The sequence below is a fragment of the Ostrea edulis genome, chromosome 9, assembly GCF_947568905.1.
Source record: "Ostrea edulis chromosome 9, xbOstEdul1.1, whole genome shotgun sequence".
NCBI lineage: Eukaryota > Metazoa > Mollusca > Bivalvia > Ostreida > Ostreidae > Ostrea > Ostrea edulis.
The window spans coordinates 54,980,289-55,000,285 of NC_079172.1; the positions used below are offsets into that span (position 1 = coordinate 54,980,289).

Here is a 19,997-nt window from a genome sequence, read left to right on the forward strand (position 1 = left end):
TTTATACATTTGGGACTAACAAATTCCAAATCTGTATGGTACTGACCCTTGGGATTGACATTGTAAATGCACATTCCTTACCTGTACGTCATTCACAGCTGGTACTGACAATCTGCTGACAGGACAAACACCGTACGCAAAAAGACTTAGTGTGTTACTGCCTGAGCCAACAATCAACAGGTTCAACCTTAAAAATTCAAAAACAACAATCAACAAGTTCAACCTCCAAATGTTAGATTCAACAATCGACAGGTTCAACCTCCAAATGTTAGATTCAACAATCGACAGGTTCAACCTCCAAATATTAAAATCGACAGGTTCAACCTCCAAATATTAAAATCAACAGGTTCAACCTCCAAATATTAAAATCAACAGGTTCAACCTCCAAATATTAAAATCAACAGGTTCAACCTCCAAATATTAAAATCAAGAAGTTCAACCTGCAAATATAAAAAAAAAATAACAATCAACAGGTTCAACCTGCAAATTAGATTCAACAATCGACAGGTTCAACCTGAAAATATCAACAATCAACAGGTTTTAACCTGCAAATACATCCAATAATTAAATGTGCAGTTAGTCAGTTGAATCTATAGTACAGTCCTCTGGGAGGCTGGTGTTAATCAGATACACTTCTACTGCGATGCAATAGAATAGAATGCATTCAAACAAGACAAGTTTGCCCAATCCAACAGCTGTATCAAGTGAGCATACTTTGTAGTCACAAGGCAAATCACAAATACAATAAAGTCCAATGATTTTTATTTCATATTGTTCACATAATAGTTAAGAACACAGGGGCTAAGCTCGTTTGGGCCCGAACTCTGTGATACCATAAATATAGAAAGGGGTCTAACTCTGACCCGGTTAAAAAACTACCCACTCGCTTCAAATGCCTAAAGAATCAGAAACTAGGTGCGGTATGCGTAATTTACCGGTCTCCCTGCATAGATTAATGTTTGAACTACTTGCATGCCAAATTTCAAGACACAGGTTCTAAAAATAACAGAGATACACGTCATTGTTCTCTCGATTTCACACGTTTATTTTTACTAGGACATTTACCGGTACAGGTCACTGAGTGGTTTCTTGCCTATGATAGCAGCGAAATGCAGACTAGTGTGGAGGATTTCAGACCTATCAATTAAAATTTCATGTCAAATATACGCTGCTTACTTCCTCATTCTTGAATAATGTTCTTCGTGTAGACGTTACACGGCTCATATTTTCCTCAGCAGCATCAACTGTTGCCATTTTAATGAACGCACTAAATGCCCGTATACTTAAAATCTCAAAATACCTTAAAATTGATCAAAACATTACTCAAAGACTTGTAATATTGCACCTAGAGAAGGAAATTCAACATTATTTTTTGGCTTTCTTAATTTTTTGTTTTTGTTTATTTTATTTCATTTTGATTATCTTTACCCATTTCCCCCTTCTTTAAAGTTCTGGGTATTTCGGGTCTTTAGCGCATTTCTCAAAATGGCAGTTAGAGTCAGGAGTTGATATTTTGTAAAATAAGCGACCCAGATAGGGTGAACATAGAGAACTTTATTACAGTATAAGGAAGTAAGTAGCATTTATTTGATGTGAAATTTTAATTGATAGGTCCAAAATCTTCCACACTAGTCTGAATTTTGCTGCTGTCATGGGTGAAAATCATATCCGGTGACCTGGACCGGTAAATATCCTAGTAAAAACAAGATGTGTTTGTGAAACACAAATGCCCCCAATAATGGTCAATTCCAAAGATGGAATTGACCAAAAATTTGTCCTTGTGACCTTCACAAGGACAAATATCTTGGTACCAGTAGAAAGACCTTGTCATAAAAAATGCTCATGTGCAATATGAAAGCTCTAATATTTACCATTTAGAAGTTATGACCAATGTCACATTTTTTAAAAGTAGGTCAAATGTCAAGGTCAAAAGGTTTAATACCCATGGAAAGGTCTTGTCACAAGGAATACTCATGTGAAATATCAAAACTCTAGCACTTACTGTTCAAAAGGTATTAGCAAGGTTAAAGTTTTCCAAAAGTAGGTCAAACTCCAAGGTCAAGGTCACAAGGTCAAAAATGTTGGTACACACGAAAAGGTCTTGTCACAAGGAATACTCTTGTGAAATATCAAAGCTCTAGCACTTACTGTTCAAAAGTAATTAGCAAGGTTAAAGTTTCAGACAGGATGACAGACAGGACAAAAACAATATGCCCCCCCCCCCCCCCCCCCCCCCAATCTTCGGGGCATTATAAACACGTGAGATCGAGAGAACAATGATGTATAGCTGTGCTAATTTTAGAACCTGTGGCTTGAAATTTGGCATGCCAGTAGTTAAAACATTAATCTATGCAAGGAAACTGGTAAATTACACATACCGCACCTAGTTTCTGATTTTTTTAGGCATTTGAAGTGAGTGGGTAGTTTTTTTTATCTGGGTCAGAGTTAGACCCCTTTCTATATTTATGGTATCACAGAGTTTGGGGCCCAAACAGGCTTAGCCCCTGTGGTTAAAAAGTTTATTTTGTTGTTGTTAACATTTAGTTTAAGATTTCTTCTCATTTTAAAGTTGTATGGTCCAAATTATGACAATTTTTTCCCGTCTTGTAAAAACGCTATTAAATCATCGCATGTATATAGTTATGAGGTTGTATGACATGTCATACATTATTTCACCTGTTTTAACCAAAATTATTTGATTTTAAATCGGTGTTTACAAACAACCATGTTACTCTGCCATTTCAAAGGACAGTCATGTGACCAGTTCAAACTTTCAGATCATTGATGGTCTTATCTGTGTAAACTTGTGTATTTTGTTACGACAGTATCGTGCCATAAGTTTAATAGAAATAAAAATATCAAATACCTCTTAGCAATTCGTTGTTTTACACTCCTTAAAATAAGACAGTTGCGTCTGAGTTAATACATCATGTTGGGATTCCCCTGACGCGTGTGGGGCTATTTATAGATGCCTATAAATGTATAATTTATGCATCATCCGGAACACCTTGAGCCTTTCACCGAAAAACACCATGTTTTCGGTGAAAGGCTCGAGGTGTTCCATATGATTTATGTGTACCACACTATATTTACTTTCTAAATAATCTTCTTGCTGTTTTCTTTTACATGTAAATGTTTTCAAGCATGTAATTAAGGAAAAGTTAATAATTTTTAACACTAATTAATCTGCTTGAAAGTAATTATGTACAAAAATAATACATGGACATCGGATCATACAGCTTTAAAAGAGCAATAATTCAAATACTTACTCTCTTTGTTCATTTAACTGCTTGCTGTCCTCGACTGATTCTTCACTGAAAAATATTTATTTGTATAATACTATTTTTGCAACTTGTTAAAAGTTATATACATTGCTAATGTATAGAAGTCTAAGAGTTTTATAGCTACACATATTGAAGTCTATATATATAGTACAGAATGTAAAATATTTAAACAGAAACTAATTAAAACATATAACCCTATGTCTTGTACTCAGTATAGAGAGGCATATATCTGATAGGCCTTTTAAATGAGATATTCCTCCTGACCAAGTTTGAAAACTTTTTAGAGAAACTGAGTTAAACACAAACTGTTGATACCTCATAGATAACCCTTCAGATATCCTAAATTAACAGGCCATAATTGTTAATGAGTCAGGCCATCAAAGCACTTATGTCCAGTCGTTTACTGGTGGTAATAAACCTCTGTCAATGTTTGAATGCTATAGTGGGATCAAGTCCACTGTCAATATTTGAATGCTATAGTGGGATCAAGTCCACTGTCAATGTTTGAATGCTATAGTGGGATCAAGTCCACTGTCAATATTTGAATGCTATAGTGGGATCAAGTCCACTGTCAATGTTTGAATGCTATAGTGGGATCAAGTCCACTGTCAATGTTTGAATGCTATAGTGGGATAAAGTCCACTGTCAAAGTTTGAATGCTATAGTGGGATCAAGTCCACTGTCAATGTTTGAATGCTATAGTGGGATCAAGTCCACCGTCAATGTTTTAATGCTATAGTGGGATCAAGTCCACTGTCAATGTTTGAATGCTATAGTGGGATCAAGTCCACTGTCAAAGTTTGAATGCTATATTGTGATCAAGTCCACTGTCAATGTTTGAATGCTATAGTGGGATCAAGTTGACTTACATTGGCAAGACTTTGGACAGAGTACCATAACTGAAAAATATGATAATACAAAATGCAGAAAACTGCTATTTACAACTGCATATTTGTAAGTACATCTAAAATCACTGTGATATATCTAGTTTGTCATTTATGCTAAGAGATACACATAGAGATTGATCATGAAGAGAAATATGGTAAATAAAAGAATGATAATAATTTAAGTACAAAAAATATTTCAAAAATTTGCAAGTACAGTTATTATAATCACAAGATTAATGACCAAATTACTGGACAAACCAATAAACATGGCACTGAAATATGTAAGTTGTCGATGTTTTTAATGACTGCAATTCAATGTGAAAAGATGAAGGAAATAGCATACTCAGTGCACTTTTATACATAAATATCTGCATGAAGTGTTAATCACAGCCACCTTCTATTGAGAGGTTGTAGCTTTGGGAGATAGTCTTTGAAATTGTCCTCCTTGTAAGGGTCAGGTTTCCATACAGCGCCATCTGGTGAGAACTGACACACCCACTCCATGCAATTTATCTCCCCTTCCAAGCTAGTAGAGTGAAGAGTGTCCGCATTCTCTATGTGGTACAAATTGATCCGCCCATCAGAATAACCAGCTGCCACCACTGAAATAAATAAGCATGATCTGAGTACAACTCTGCCAAAAATTATCTGATTGAAACAATCCTGTGGGGATCCGGGTTAGAATAGGTCCTCCGTACCCCCTTGCTTGTCGTAAGAGGCGACTAAATGGGGTGGTCCTTCGGATGAGACCGCAAAAACCGAGGTCCCGTGTCACAGCAGGTGTGGCACAAAAAAGATCCCTCCCTGCTCAATGGTCATAAGCGATGAGCATAGGCCTAAATTTTGCAGCCCTTCACCGGTAATGTTGATGTCTCCATATGAGTGAAATATTCTTGAGAGGGACTTTAAACAATATTCAATCAATCTGATAGAAACCAAATAGTAACTTGATTTGCATATTCCAATGATTTATCTATATCCCAAATTTCAATTCAAAATGTCCATGTGTGACTTGAGATAATGAGTGGAAACTGTGAATTGGTTTGAAATTTTTAAAGTTCATAAGGCACAACTCAGTCAGAAATTATCCAACCAGAACTGAAATAAAAACTAGACCTGGATATTTTTAATTCATGATGTATCTATACACCAAATTTCAGTTGAAAATGTGCATCTGCAGCAGAGATAATGAATGGAAACTGAATTATGATGGAATGACAGAAAAGGGAAATACTATATAGGCTACACAACTTCATGACAGGACATACACAATCTTTATCAGTTATACATTAAAAACTGCATATTTTATCATCAATGTTAAACTACAAATTGACAAATATTTTTCTCAAATGACACAAACAAAACAAATGGTGTCACCCCCTTGAGATGCAACAACACATTGATTCACCAGAAAAACTCACGAGATGTATAGATAGTACAATACACTGATACACCGGTATATCATGAGGTGTAGATAGTACAACACACTGATACACCGGTATATCAAGAGGTGTAGATAGTACAACACACTGATACACCGGTATATCATGAGGTGTAGATAGTACAACACACTGATACACCGGTATATCATGAGGTGTAGATAGTACAATACACAGATACACTGGTATATCATGAGGTGTAGATAGTACAACACACTGATACACCGGTATATCATGAGGTGTAGATAGTACAACACACTGATACACCGGTATATCATGAGGTGTAGATAGTACAACACACTGATACACCGGTATATCATGAGGTGTAGATAGTACAACACACTTATACACCGGTATATCATGAGGTGTAGATGTGCTTGATACAATAATACATTGATAGTGATTATAAGTTATATTGACAGACAGGGAAATATGTTGTACAGTAAAATAGAAAAAGCTTGTGAGGTCTGCTTCCACACAATGTCTGGGGTGAGTACATTTCCTAATATTCATTTGTTAACCTTTTTATTACATATTTTTCAAACTCTATGCACTTTTATTTGTTTACATTTTGGGTACTAGATGAAGTGTTTACGCCCATTATTATATGTAAACAGATGTGATCTCATAATCATTGTGTTATGTAAGCAAATGTTATGTCACAATTGAAATAAAGTGCTTCCTGGACATTTATAAGGCTCAGTGAAAGCCTGGATACTCTCTAGAGAATATATAGGCTCAGTAAAAGCCTGGATACTCTCTATAGAATATATAGGCTCAGCAAAAGCCTGGATATTCTCTGTAGAATATATAGGCTCAGTGAAAGCCTGGATACTCTCTATAGAATATATAGGCTCAGTAAAAGCCTGGATACTCTCAATAGAATGTATAGGCTCAGTAAAAGCCTGGATACTCTCTATAGAATATATAGGCTCAGTAAAAGCCTGGATACTCTCTATAGAATATATAGGCTCAGTGAAAGCCTGGATACTCTCTATAGAACATATAATAATAATAAAAGTACACTTATATAGCGCCTTATCTAAAAATACTCTAAAGCGCTGTACAACATACTAAAATTTACAATTGATAATTAAAAGAAAAACCATAGAATACACAACGAATAATCCTTACACATATAAGCATGAATGCAACATTATGTCATAATGGATAAAAAGTACAAATCAAGACAATTTAAAGTATAAAATATGATGCAAGCATACAACGTCCTAAATATATGAAAAACAAACAAGTAAAACCACTCAAAGGAATCTAAAACACAAATGTGCCCAAAATTCATTAAATTCAACAGTACATAGCTATTTAAAGGTTATAGGATTGACAGAAAAGATGAGTTTTTAACAGACATTTAAAACATTCAAGATTTTTGGCGTTTCTGAGCTGGCTAGGCAGATTGTTCCAGAGTGTGGATGCAGCCTTGTCGAATCTGCGTTCACCGTAGGTCTTAGTTCTGACTGATGTTACAGTTAATAGATTTGCGGTTTCTGAACGCAGGGCTCTTGTCGGGTTGTATGGAATAATGAGTTCCGTTAGATATCCTGGAGCCAGGTTGTGGAGACTTTTAAACACATAAAGGAGAATTTTGTACTGGATACAATAATCAACGGGAAGCCAATGAAGATTGATCAGAACAGGTGTGATATGATCGTGTTTTCTAGTCCGTGTAATTATACTTGCAGCGGTGTTTTGAATTCGCTGGAGTTTGTTTGTGAATTGTTTGTTGATTTCATACAATAAAGCGTTACCATAGTCCAGCCTTGATGTAACGAGAGAATTCACTAGAATTTTACAAGCATCATCAGTTATAAACGGTTGAATGCTGCCTATCCGACGTAGATGCATGTAACATGATCTTGCAACGGAACTGCATTGTTTTTCCATTGTAAGGGATTTGTCGAGATACATTCCGAGATTTTTCACACTTTCAGTATCACAAATGATGTTTCCATCGAAAGTTATGTTGAAATTATTGTTATCGTATTTGCTTCGTTTTGGGACAAACACCATTAATTCTGTTTTGTCTTGATTTAGTTTTAGCAGGTTAGTACACATCCATTTACAGATATCTGAGAGACACTGTGTTAACCTATTCGAAACATCATCAGTTTTGACGCGGTTCGACTACAATATAGATCTGGCTGTCATCAGCATAGCAGTGATAGTCCAAGTCATGAAGATCATATATTTGTCCTATCGGTTTGCTGAACAAACAATAGAGCCGAGGCCCTAACACAGAACCTTGCGGAACTCCAATCGTAATTTCCTGGGATTCAGACAGTTCAGAACCAACGGCTACACGCTGACATCTGTCACTCAGATATGATTGCATCCAAGACAAAGCAGAGCTAGTTATTCCATAACTAAATTCGAGACGTTGAAAAAGTATCTGATGATCGATCACATCGAAGGCGGCTGACAGATCTAACATTATAAGAATGCAACAACAGTTATTGTCAAGTGCCTTCACCACGTCATGATGGACTTTCAACATAGCCGTTTCCGTTGAATGACAAGAACGATAAGCTGATTGTTTTCTGTCCATTAGATTGTTCGTATTCAAATGGTGTTCAATTCTTGATGACACTACTTTCTCCGTAATCTTAGATACGAATGAGAGATTCGATACCGGGCGATAGTTCTTTAAATTTTCCTTATCTAGACCGGATTTCTTAAGTATAGGCTCAGTAAAAGCCTGGATACTCTCTGTAGAATATATAGGCTCAGTAAAAGCTTGTATACTCTCTAGAGAATATATAGGCTCAGTAAAAGCCTGGATACTCTCTATAGAATATATAGGCTCAGCAAAAGCCTGGATATTCTCTAGAGAATATATAGGCTCAGTGCAAGCCTGGATACTCTCTATAGAATATATAGGCTCAGTAAATGCCTGGATATTTTGTATAGAATATATAGGCTCAACAAAAGCCTGGATACTCTCTGTAGAATATATAGGCTCAGTAAAAGCCTGGATACTCTCTGTAGAATATATAGACTCAGTAAAAGCCTGGATACTCTCTATAGAATATATAGGCTCAGTGAAAGCCTGGATACTCTCTATAGAATATATAGGCTCAGTAATAGCCTGGATACTCTCTATAGAATATATATGCTCAGTGAAAGCCTGGGTACACTCTATAGAATATATAGGCTCAGTAAAAGCCTGGATACTCTCTATAGAATATATAGGCTCAGTAAATGCCTGGATACTCTCTGTAGAATATATAGGCTCAGTAAAAGCCTGGATACTTTCTATAGAATATATAAGCTCAGTAAAAGCCTGGATACCCTTTAAAAAATATGTAGGAAAAAATAGCAAAATATTGCGAAACTTTTCAGAAACTTAAGATATGCTCATTTTGATTTTAAATACTGACCATTGACATAGTTCAATAACTTGAAAATGATGAATCTTGATAAGCAACTATCCACAAGTATGATTATTTTTGTTATAATCTCATAATAACAAGACACTTTTAAAAAGTCACAATTACAAGAATTTGTATCTTTCATATGGATGGTACATAAACAGGAGTAAAAAATCCATTTATTTTCATAACAGGATACATCAATATGTATCATGGTATATTTTATAAAACATCAAGATGTATAACTATACACTTTTCCTACAATACACTACCCTAACCCCCCCCCCCCCCTCCTTACAATATATATATATAAAAGAAAATATTGATATTGAAGTCCATAATTATTTTTTTTACTTTTTTGGTAAGAATATTTTCAAAATATACAGATTATTACATTGAATGAAGCAATGGTTTACATAAAACATTGACAACAATGCAACTAGGGGTTTTAAGAGTTTTTAACCTTTCCCATCTGGTCTCCATGCTAAAGCTTTAACCTTGACCTCTTCTGATGGAGGAGGAATTGACCACACTTTCTGCCATGACAATCTGTGAAGGACCACCTGAAATACACAATTATACCATGTGTACAATGAGCTCACTATCAACCATGTGTACAATGAGTTCACTATCAACCATGTGTACATTGAGTTCACTATCAACCGTGTGTATTATGTCCACCATCAACCATGTGTACTATATTCACCATCAACTGTGTACAATGAGTTCACTATCAACCATGTGTACAATGATTTCACTTTCAACCATGTGTACAATAATGAGTTCACTATCAACCATGTGTACAATGATTTCACTTTCAACCATGTGTACAATAATGAGTTCACTATCAACCATGTGTACAATGATTTCACTTTCAACCATGTGTACAATAATAAGTTCACTATCAACCATGTGTACAATAATGAGTTCACTATCAACCATGTGTACATTGAGTTCACTATCAACCATGTGTACAATAATGAGTTCACTATCAACCATGTGTACAATGATTTCACTTTCAACCATGTGTACAATAATAAGTTCACTATCAACCATGTGTACAATGAGTTCACTATCAACCATGTGTACAATGAGTTCACTATCAACCATGTGTACTATGTTCACCATCAACCATGTGTACAATAATGAGCTCACCATCAACCGTGTGTACATTGATTGATTGTATATTGTTTAACGTCTCTCTCGAGAATATTTCAATCATATGGAGACGTCACCACTGTTGGTGAAGGGCTGCAAAATTTAGGCCTATGCTCGGCGCTTATGGCCTTTGATCAGGGAGGGATCTTTATCGTGCCACACCTGCTGTGACACGGGGCCTCCGTTTTTGCGGTCTCATCCGAAGGACCGCCCCATTTTGTCGCCTCTTACGACAAGCAAGGGGTACTGAGGACCTATTCTAACCCGGATCCCCACGGGACACCATGTGTACAATAATGAGTTCACCATCAACCATGTGTACTATGTTCACTATCAACAAAGTGTACAATGAGTTCACTATCAACCATGTGTACAATGAGTTCACTATCAACCATGTGTACAATGATGAAATGTTAATTCACTATCAATCATGTATACTACAATAACTAATAAAAAAATATTAATGCTAGAATTGCATTACTTCTTGAAAGATATATTTTCGTGTAAAACTCTTCTCAACCTTGATGTACTTAAAGTTTTTCTTGAACACACAACTCTTGCAGCATTTTTCATGTACCCTATTCAAATTTAACCCGAGACAATCTAAACAAAGAAAGGTCAGCATTTCAAACATTAAAAAATCGGGATAATATTGTCATTAAGAAGGCAGACAAAGGTTCTACTGTTGTTGTCATGGACAAAGACAAGTACCTAAACGAGGCTCATAGACAGCTCTCAGATGAACGCTTTTACAAAAAGTTACAGTCTGACTCCACCAAAGAGTTCTCTACCAAGATCACCAAAACCCTCCAGCACATGTACAACAAGGGCGAGATCGGTGACAATGTTTTGGAAGCGTTTTGTCCTAACAACTGTAGACCAGGACTATTCTATCTACTGCCTAAAATTCACAAAAAAGACATGCCGGGCCGTCCTATAGTCAGCGCCATCGGACATCCCACAGAGAAAATCTCTAAATTCATTGATTTAGATCTCCGTCAGCACATAGAAGATTTACCATCACACTTGAAGGACACCACTGATTACCTTAATAAAACACCTTCATTGGGCCTGCCAGACCTTACCGTCCTTGTGACCATTGATGTTACTTCACTTTACACTAACATTCCACATGACGAGGGTATCAAGGCATGTAGAGAGGTTTGGAACAATAGGGTAACTAAATGTCCTTCAACCGAATCACTCATTCAGCTTCTTGAACATCTCAAGTTCAATAACTTCATGTTCAATGGTGAACACTACCTGCAAATTAGTGGCACAGCTATGGGAACAAAAATGGCACCATCATATGCCAACATCTTTATGGGGAGACTGGAACATAGACTTCTACATTACTCACCAGTTAAACCCCTTAGTTGGCTACGTTTCATAGATGACATTGAGATGAAGTGGGTTGACGGTTGTGAAAGCCTGGACGATTTTATTAAGATGGCAAACTCTTTCCACAATTCCATCAAGTTTACTGTGGAAATTTCCACCTCAAATAACACGTTTTTGGATACCACAGCCACATTTAGAAACTGGGAAATTGAGTTTAATCTCCACACTAAACCCACTGACTCTCATTTGTACCTTATGCCATCCAGTTGTCATCCACCCCGCACTTTCAAAGGTGTGCCTAAGGGTTTGGCTATGCGCATCCACCGCATCTGCTTTACTCCTACTATTTTCCAAGAACAAGGAACAATCCTCAAAACTCATCTCTCTAACAGAGGTCCTTGCAAGGTACAGTCCACGATTGATGAGATGTCACGACAGGACCGACATCCCTCCTCCAGTATAAAGAAAAACCTCAGAATGACAGGGTTCCATTGGTCACTACGTATCATTCCCCCTCAAGAACATCAACGGTATTCTGAAAAAACACCTACCCATTCTGTATGCCAACAAAAGAATAGCTGGTGTTTTTAAGAAACCACCAATGGCATCCTTCAGACACCCCAGAAACCTGAAGGACATGATAATAAGGACTAAACTGGATAACCCTTTACCCAATGAAGATTTCAAAACATGCTCAGACCTCAGATGTCAATTATGCAAATACAGCTCAGACACTGAGGGTTTTAGCAGTCCTGTCACAGGTCGCAGTTATGAAATATTGGGAAACTTTTCCTGCAAAACCAATAACTGCATCTATCTCATCAGTTGCGATGTCTGTCAGAAGCAGTACATAGGAGAAACAACAGACCTTCGCAGACGGGTCAACAACCACCGGTCTTCTATCAGAACCAATAAAGATTTGCTAGTAGCGACACATTTTAATGGCAATAACCACCAATGGGAGGACATGGCAGTAGTGGTTATTGATCATGACCCAAGTTGGTCAGATACCGAAAGAAAGCAGAAGGGAAAATTCTGGATACACAGGTTGAAGTCATTCAAACCGCATGGTATCAACAGACCTACTGACTTCACCAGGATGAATACGGGCTAAACCCTTACTAGATTTTAAGCTTCATCTAGACCTACTCGTCTGATCATGTCCCTAATAGTGATACTATGACCATTTTTGAACACTTTTTTTTCAATTCTGTTTACAGAATCAGCCCCCCCCCCCCTTTTTTTACTATGACCTTCATAACCGATTGCTTATATGTAAAACCCATTTATCAGTTTCCATGATTCTCTGTTTTTTACACGTCTACCCTAGACATGATCAGTACGGAAATGTCTGATGTTGATTCGATTTCCTAGGCTGCTTATTCTTTGTTTTTGTTTTGAGTTGGTCCACTTTGTTTATTTATTCAAACTTGTTATTTTTCATTCAAATTTTTGTTCATTTCTTATTTTATACTTTATTTTTATAGTGTTCATTTATATACATATATTATTTTTATTATTAGTTTTTTTTATTATTATTATTATTTATAAATTATTTTTCTTAATGCATAGTTAAAATAGAATCTCTCTGGGTACGAGTTAGCTTTACTATCTATCAACGGAATATGGTTAACTCGTTCCACCTGAGATTAATTAAGTCTATTTTTACTACTTTGTACATTTTGGATCAGCTCTTTGAATGAATAGGGCATGTCCTAATTCGCTCCACTTTTAACATTGATTGGCAAGCCTAAAGACCAAAAAACATGTAGTCTGCGTTGTAAATACGTTTGTAGATTAGTGTAGTTGTAGTGCTAGATGTATCTATATGTAGTTTTTGTTATTATTATCTGTTAATATTGGCCATATTATGTAATTCTTTTTTTTTATCCTGACAGGTCGTCCCGAAAATTTGACAATCTGGTTGTTCGTGTTGTTGGTCATTTTAGTGCTTTGTGTATATATATATATTGTGAACACATCATATTGTATATTTGTATCAATACTTATATGTACTTTAATTCTCAATAACTTTGTACTATTGGTAAGGTGAATAAAGAAATTGAAATTGCATCATATACACAGCAATGTTAAGATTACTGTAAATTTAGTAAAAGTGACAATTCGTATAGTTCTTAACATGGGGGGAAAGATATTCCCATCCATGTTAGCAAAGAGGCTTTCAGAGTACATGAGAAATAATTATATCCACACTTCTACCCAGAAGGCAGGGATACAAGGTTTCTCTGGATGCGGGAAGCACACCAGCACCTCGAGTCAACTCATCATAAAGAAGAAGAGGTCAAAGAGGATCCTACAATGGATTGACTTGAACTTGCACGGCTCCGTGTTACACATGATGATAGAGGTGATGATGGATACTTATCATGTACCACAGCATGTGAAGAAGATTGTCAACAAGTAATCCAAGGGAATTTGAATCAGATTTACAGTAGTTTACAGCAGGGTGGCAGACACTGGAGAAGGGAATCGTGACAGGATGTACAAACTCACCAATCCTGTCTGTGACAGGAATGAGCCTGATGATGAGAAGAGAAACAAAAAGTCCAAGGATGAATTTAGTGGCTAGTGTACCAACTGCCAACATGAGATATACACTACAGGTATACAACATTCACCTTCCCCAGCCTATCTACAGATATACAACATTCACCTTCCCCAGCTTATCTACAGGTACACAACATTCACCTTCCCCAGCCTATCTACAGATATACAACATTCACATTCACCAGCCTATCTACAGGTATACAACATTCACCTTCACCAGCCTATCTACAGGTATACAACATTCACCTTCACCAGCCTATCTACAGATATACAACATTCACATTCACCAGCCTATCTACAGATATACACTGTACAACATTCACCTTCCCCAGCCTATCTACAGGTATACAACATTCACCTTCACCAGCCTATCTACAGATATACAACATTCACCTTCACCAGCCTATCTACAGGTATACAACATTCACATTCACCAGCCTATCTACAGATATACAACATTCACCTTCCCCAGCCTATCTACAGATATACAACATTCACATTCCCCAGCCTATCTACAGATATACAACATTCACCTTCCCCAGCCTATCTACAGGTATACAACATTCACCTTCCCCAGCCTATCTACAGATATACAACATTCACCTTCCCCATCCTATCTACAGATATACAACATTCACATTCCCCAGCCTATCTACAGCAGTGGGGACTATCAGATTCTGTGTGTAAGCTGTGTGGGAAAAGGGGCACAATGGCATACATCTTATCTGGGTGTTCTGTTGCACTGATGCAAGGTCGGTACAGATGGAGACATGATAAAATACTGAGAGAACTGGCTGATGTTGTGGAGGAGAGAACAAGAGGAGCAGCAAGAAGTCAGGCATCATCAGGAGGGTGCATGACCAGAGAACAAGAAAGGGTGGAAATCATAGTGCTTGACAGAGGAGGAGACTGGGAACTTATGGTAGATTTATACAGAAGGCTTGTTTTCCCAGGGACAGACATGGTATTGTGGTCTAAACAGTCCAAGACGCTGGGAGCCATAGAGCTGAGAGTGCCATGGAAGGAACACTGTGATGAGGTGCACCAAAGGAAGAGTCTGAAGTCTATATACCTGATGGAAGACTATGCACCAGAGGAAGAGTCTGAAGTCTGTACACCTGATGGCTGACTATGCACCAGTTGAAGAGTCTGAAGTATGTACACCTGATGGCAGACTACAGTGAGAAGGGCTGGAAGGCAATGCTGGGGTTTTCTTGCTCAATCAGTGTGGAGGCTGTTCCAGAGTTAAAGATTGTGTCACAAATGAACAGAGTTGCTGTATGACAAATGGCAGAGTCAGAGGAGTGGTCATCATGGTGGGTATGGCACAAATGAGAGGAACCAAGCTGGATGCCTGGGGGGAAAAAGTAGTGGTTTGGCCATCATTGTTGACCTTCCAACTGTAGGATGCCATGGCATTCAGGGAAGATTGAAGACTGTCTGAAGATGTAACCAGGCATAGGATATGGCAAACTTAAGTTAGGTACAGAGAGGCTGCCAGGACTCCAGTGCAGATTAACATCATCTGTAAGCTTACTTTTATCTGTTATTATGTTGGAACTGTGCAGGCAATGCTGATAAAGCTAAGAACATTTTACAATACATCAGAGGGGATCTCCCTTTTACCATCACATATTTATACATTCTGAAGTGTCTTAAATAAATTCCATCAGTACAATGAGCAAATGCAAGATGCCTTGAAATTGAAATTGCTGTTTCATTATGACATCAAATAATGTAAAGTGCAGCAATGTGCATTTTGATACAGCACCATGAATTTCTTTGTCTGCAAACACATACATTTAAATTGTGACATCCAATTTCTCATTATCATGACATCAAATAAAATTTGCTTGATCATTTCCATGATTCAGCTATCTTATGAGACACATTGTATTTTCTCAATTACCTCCCCTTGAACATTGGCCAGAGCGATCAGGTCAAACTTGGGTGACCACAACATGAACTCCACTTCCACAGACACATGTTTCTCATCCATCAGTCTAAATGACGTTTCTTCCGGCATCCTTGTATTATTTTCTGAAAAATGGAAAATTTGATAATTGTTTTGTCTTAATATTTCAAATATTGCACTCCATCCTGCTCAGTATAGACATTATCAAGCACATTAAAATCTAACTAACTCAGTATATTATATATTGTCTATTCTTATTTACCAATGAAAAGTTCATTGACAAAGAGTTAAATATTTATTGCCTCCTTAAAATTTCTATGCATCAAATTTGGTTATCATTGTCTATCTAAATCACATAGCAAACAGAGAGGGATATTTACTCCACTTTCTTTTTTTTATATCTAAAATCCATGCATTCTCTCAAACCCCATTGGTATGTGAAGTACAAAAATAATTGTTCAAATTTCGTTTCCTGTAGACATATTTAATTCTACCAAGTCATAATTCCGCAGATTATCAGTTTTGGTTAGGTCCGGGGTACGGGACGCTGTGGAGTTACATATAGTTGACATCAAAAAATGTTTATATACTGTAAGTCTGCCGGTATGAAATCATTTAGAATTTATTTACCATGTATTTAGTAGAAATAGGTACCACAATTAAGTGTCTTTACAGTATTTACACACATATTTAAACAAGTTAAAGTATATTCTATTAGGAATTTGATTTTCAAACATTAAAAAAATATGCCATTATATCATTAGGGATGTGCAACACACTAGCATGGATAATAATCTCACATTTGGAAATTTACTTTAAATACTTACAATTTTATAGGGGAAAAATCATTTAGGAAAATATCAAAAACCCTACAGAATTCAAATTCCTGATCTTGAGATATATATGCAAGTCTTATGTTTTGATCGACTGAACTGACCAGGCACATCATAATAACTAAGTGAAAGGAGAAGGAAATATTTACATTACCCACCCCCTTTTTTCGCCACACAAATTTACAAGACATTACTGGCATATATAGATGGAATCTCCAGATTTGGATCCCCAAATGGTTGAGCATTTTGCCAATACTTGACTTTCACATGTGCCCCACCCTCTTTCGAAAATCCTGGATCCGCCACTGGATTGTGTAGCTGGAATATATACTAGACCACAGAGAAATTTAGTGCCCAAGTGGCCCAACTCAAATGTAAAACATTTCATTTTGTACAAATTCCAATTGAATTTCCTTCAATTTGTGTAAGATCTTACACTATGTCACTCATTCTGATCAAATCACTCTAGGCCTAGTTCTATCTTTTTAACTGAAAAAGTAAATATTGAAACTGTACAGGCCCACAGGATTTGTGAACATAATACTATTAGTAGCTTCAGTCAATTTTTATCTACCTCAGTCTTCAGCCCAGTAGCTTTAGATTTCCAAGAATGATACCTTATAAAGATTGTGACAGTGTGTTATTCAGCTTTAAGTTGTTAAGACACACAATATTCGATTAATTTCATTATTGTTTGATGACATTTATTTGTTAAATGTGTGTGTATATATATATATATATATATATATATATATATATATATATATATGCCGACTCTAAATAAAAATTTACTAACTTCCTTTCCAGTAGGTTACCTAAATAATATTGCCAATTTACAGAACAAGAGATCTGAAGAACTGAAGTAAAGGACAAAACAGTGAACGACTGATTCAAAAATCGCACACTGGAGCCAAAACTTGCTTTAAGGTTAAAACATAATGAATAGGGTATTCATTTCATCATAAACTATGAAATGGTGCACATAGATTTACTTTGTTTTAAAATGAAAATTTTATATCACTGTCACTCGATCTTCTAATTCAACTACAGGGCGCAGACATCTTTGTTTTAAAACGAGACAACCAATGAAATATGGTGTAAATAAAGAGCGTGACCAATCATTTGTTATTTTGCTTCATGACGCGGCCATTTCAAGAAGAGAAGGAGGAAATCAACTTTTCCTAGGTTTTTACATATAGATAAAAAAAAATTAACAGTATACCCCCAAAGCTTGGGTGATGATAATATAAAAAGATATAATCTATATATAACAATGCTTTTTGTTTTACTAGGCCTAGCTAAAATCTATGTATCGATAGTGGCTTTGTAACATGAACATGAGTTGTAGAACTTTCGTTGGTATGGTACGGTCAGTCCAGATGTTCAGATGCTGCGTAAGATGTTTATCTTCAATTTGCACTTTGCCCCGGTAAAATTACTGAACCAAAGAAATTATTCCGTGAAATGCTAGTCCAACGCATTTGGAATTAATTATGAGACAAGAGAAAATTAAGGACTATTATTCCAGCACTGACAGCTAGTGTGATGAAAAATTGTATGGGGATTTTCTTCACGTGCATGAAAATTGAATTGCGAAAATTGTGCTTTTTCAGTAAATTATATAATGAGACGGAATTTTCACTATGTGATTTACCACTGTTGATCCTTGTAAAAAGATAATTTAATTATTAATAATGTCATGGTGCAAATCATCCCCAGAAAAATCATGAAAGAATTCACTCTCTGTAAATGTGTCACAAACTGAGGAAGTAAAAGCAATTATCACAATTAATTCATTGAGTACAATTGACTAGGCTACCTGTCTTGACACCCATCAATCAAGAGAATTAATTTGAGAACACTCCCAATTATTCTATTGTTATAAGAATGGTAGGTTATAGGTTGATGTAACACTTTGGATGAAGAGATCATGATAAAAACATTCTCTAGAGATTGAGGAAGAGATAAATTGATTACATACAAAGATATCTTATTTTCCACATAACAATGTCTCACATTTTTTGGCCTATACAAGAATTTGCAAGTACAGGTAACTAAAATTTGAACTCACAAAATTCTAACTAACAGTAAATACAGTGTGATATTTGTAATGTATTCAAATGTTTTTCAAAGTAGGCTTTAGTATTTCGTGAGACTAGAATTGCCACTCCAGTAAGCTAGTCTGATGCATTTCAAATAGTACACTGTATTATTTTTGTTCATTTTAAAAACTTACCAACAAATCAATGTAGAACTTAATTATAATGATTTGAAGTTTTGTTTTCAGTCAAGAGTTTGGTAGATTTGCATGTTACCATGAAGGAAAACAATAAGATAGAGAATAAACAAACAAAAATGTCCCCAGAAACCGTATATAAAATTATTTACCTACAATAGTTAATAGAGGATGAAAATAATGTCTTTAGAATTTTTTACTTTCAGATATGTTTTTACAATTTTTATGCTTCACTTAAAATTGGAAAGAGTTTAGAGAATCTATTTTTATTGGTATAGAATATCTAAATGGATTGATTAAAATATGTCTGTTTCTACAGTAATTCCAGTATTGACATTGATATATTGATGCCATTATGCCAGATAATATAAATGCATGCTCTATAAATGAATAGAACATTAGTATAAAATATTAAAACCATTGTTTTTCTGATAGAACATTGCCCACTCTATGTGGGTGTTTTGAATATAGTGTTATGTATGTGGCCCTCTGGCAGTATGTCTGCTAACACAAGTCCCTGGTGTCCTAGACTTAGGGGAGAAATTTGTTGGTTACTGAATATTATTATTAGTGATAATATTAAACATGGTAAAGTGTATTTCTATAATCAATATAGTTTAATGACTACAACTCCTATTTCACACTTTGAAGTCACAGGGGTTTTCCTGGCTTATTTTTGGGTCCGGTTACTGGGTCCATTCCCAATTTTAAAAATCACCGATATTTTCCATCGTTTTTTCCCTATCAAGTGTCCTTAAAATTCCATATATAGTGAGTAAGAAATAATTGATATTATGAAAATCTTTCCCTGTAAAATGAATTGTAAAAAGCGATCAACATTCCTCGAAAAACTACACTATGTTAGGAAAACCCTGGGTCAATGGCATTTTGGTATTAACTGAAATTACAATTTAAAAAATATATTGTATTTTGAAATGTCATTTTCAAAA

General features: G+C 35.9%; 1 protein-coding gene across 4 annotated transcripts in view; it reads right to left on the bottom strand.

Moving 5' to 3' along the window:
* The window catches only part of LOC125658082 (anaphase-promoting complex subunit 4-like), an 84,224-nt gene extending 66,343 nt beyond the window's left edge, over positions 1–17,881 (bottom strand). For 2 of the 4 annotated variants that reach the window (XM_056149648.1, XM_048889173.2), the window contains exons 1-7: positions 17,804–17,881; positions 15,973–16,103; positions 9,460–9,559; positions 4,566–4,773; positions 4,154–4,183; positions 3,270–3,314; positions 82–187 (exon numbers count right to left, since the gene is read on the bottom strand). In XM_056149648.1, the coding sequence (XP_056005623.1) occupies positions 82–187; positions 3,270–3,314; positions 4,154–4,183; positions 4,566–4,773; positions 9,460–9,559; positions 15,973–16,089 (606 nt within the window). In that variant the 5' untranslated portion in view covers positions 16,090–16,103; positions 17,804–17,881. Of the gene's footprint in view, positions 1–81; positions 188–3,269; positions 3,315–4,153; positions 4,184–4,565; positions 4,774–9,459; positions 9,560–15,972; positions 16,104–17,385; positions 17,429–17,607 lie in introns of all 4 variants that reach the window. The other 2 variants (XM_056149647.1, XM_048889172.2) reach the window with 2 other exon arrangements.
* Positions 17,882–19,997: the final 2,116 nt, after the last annotated feature.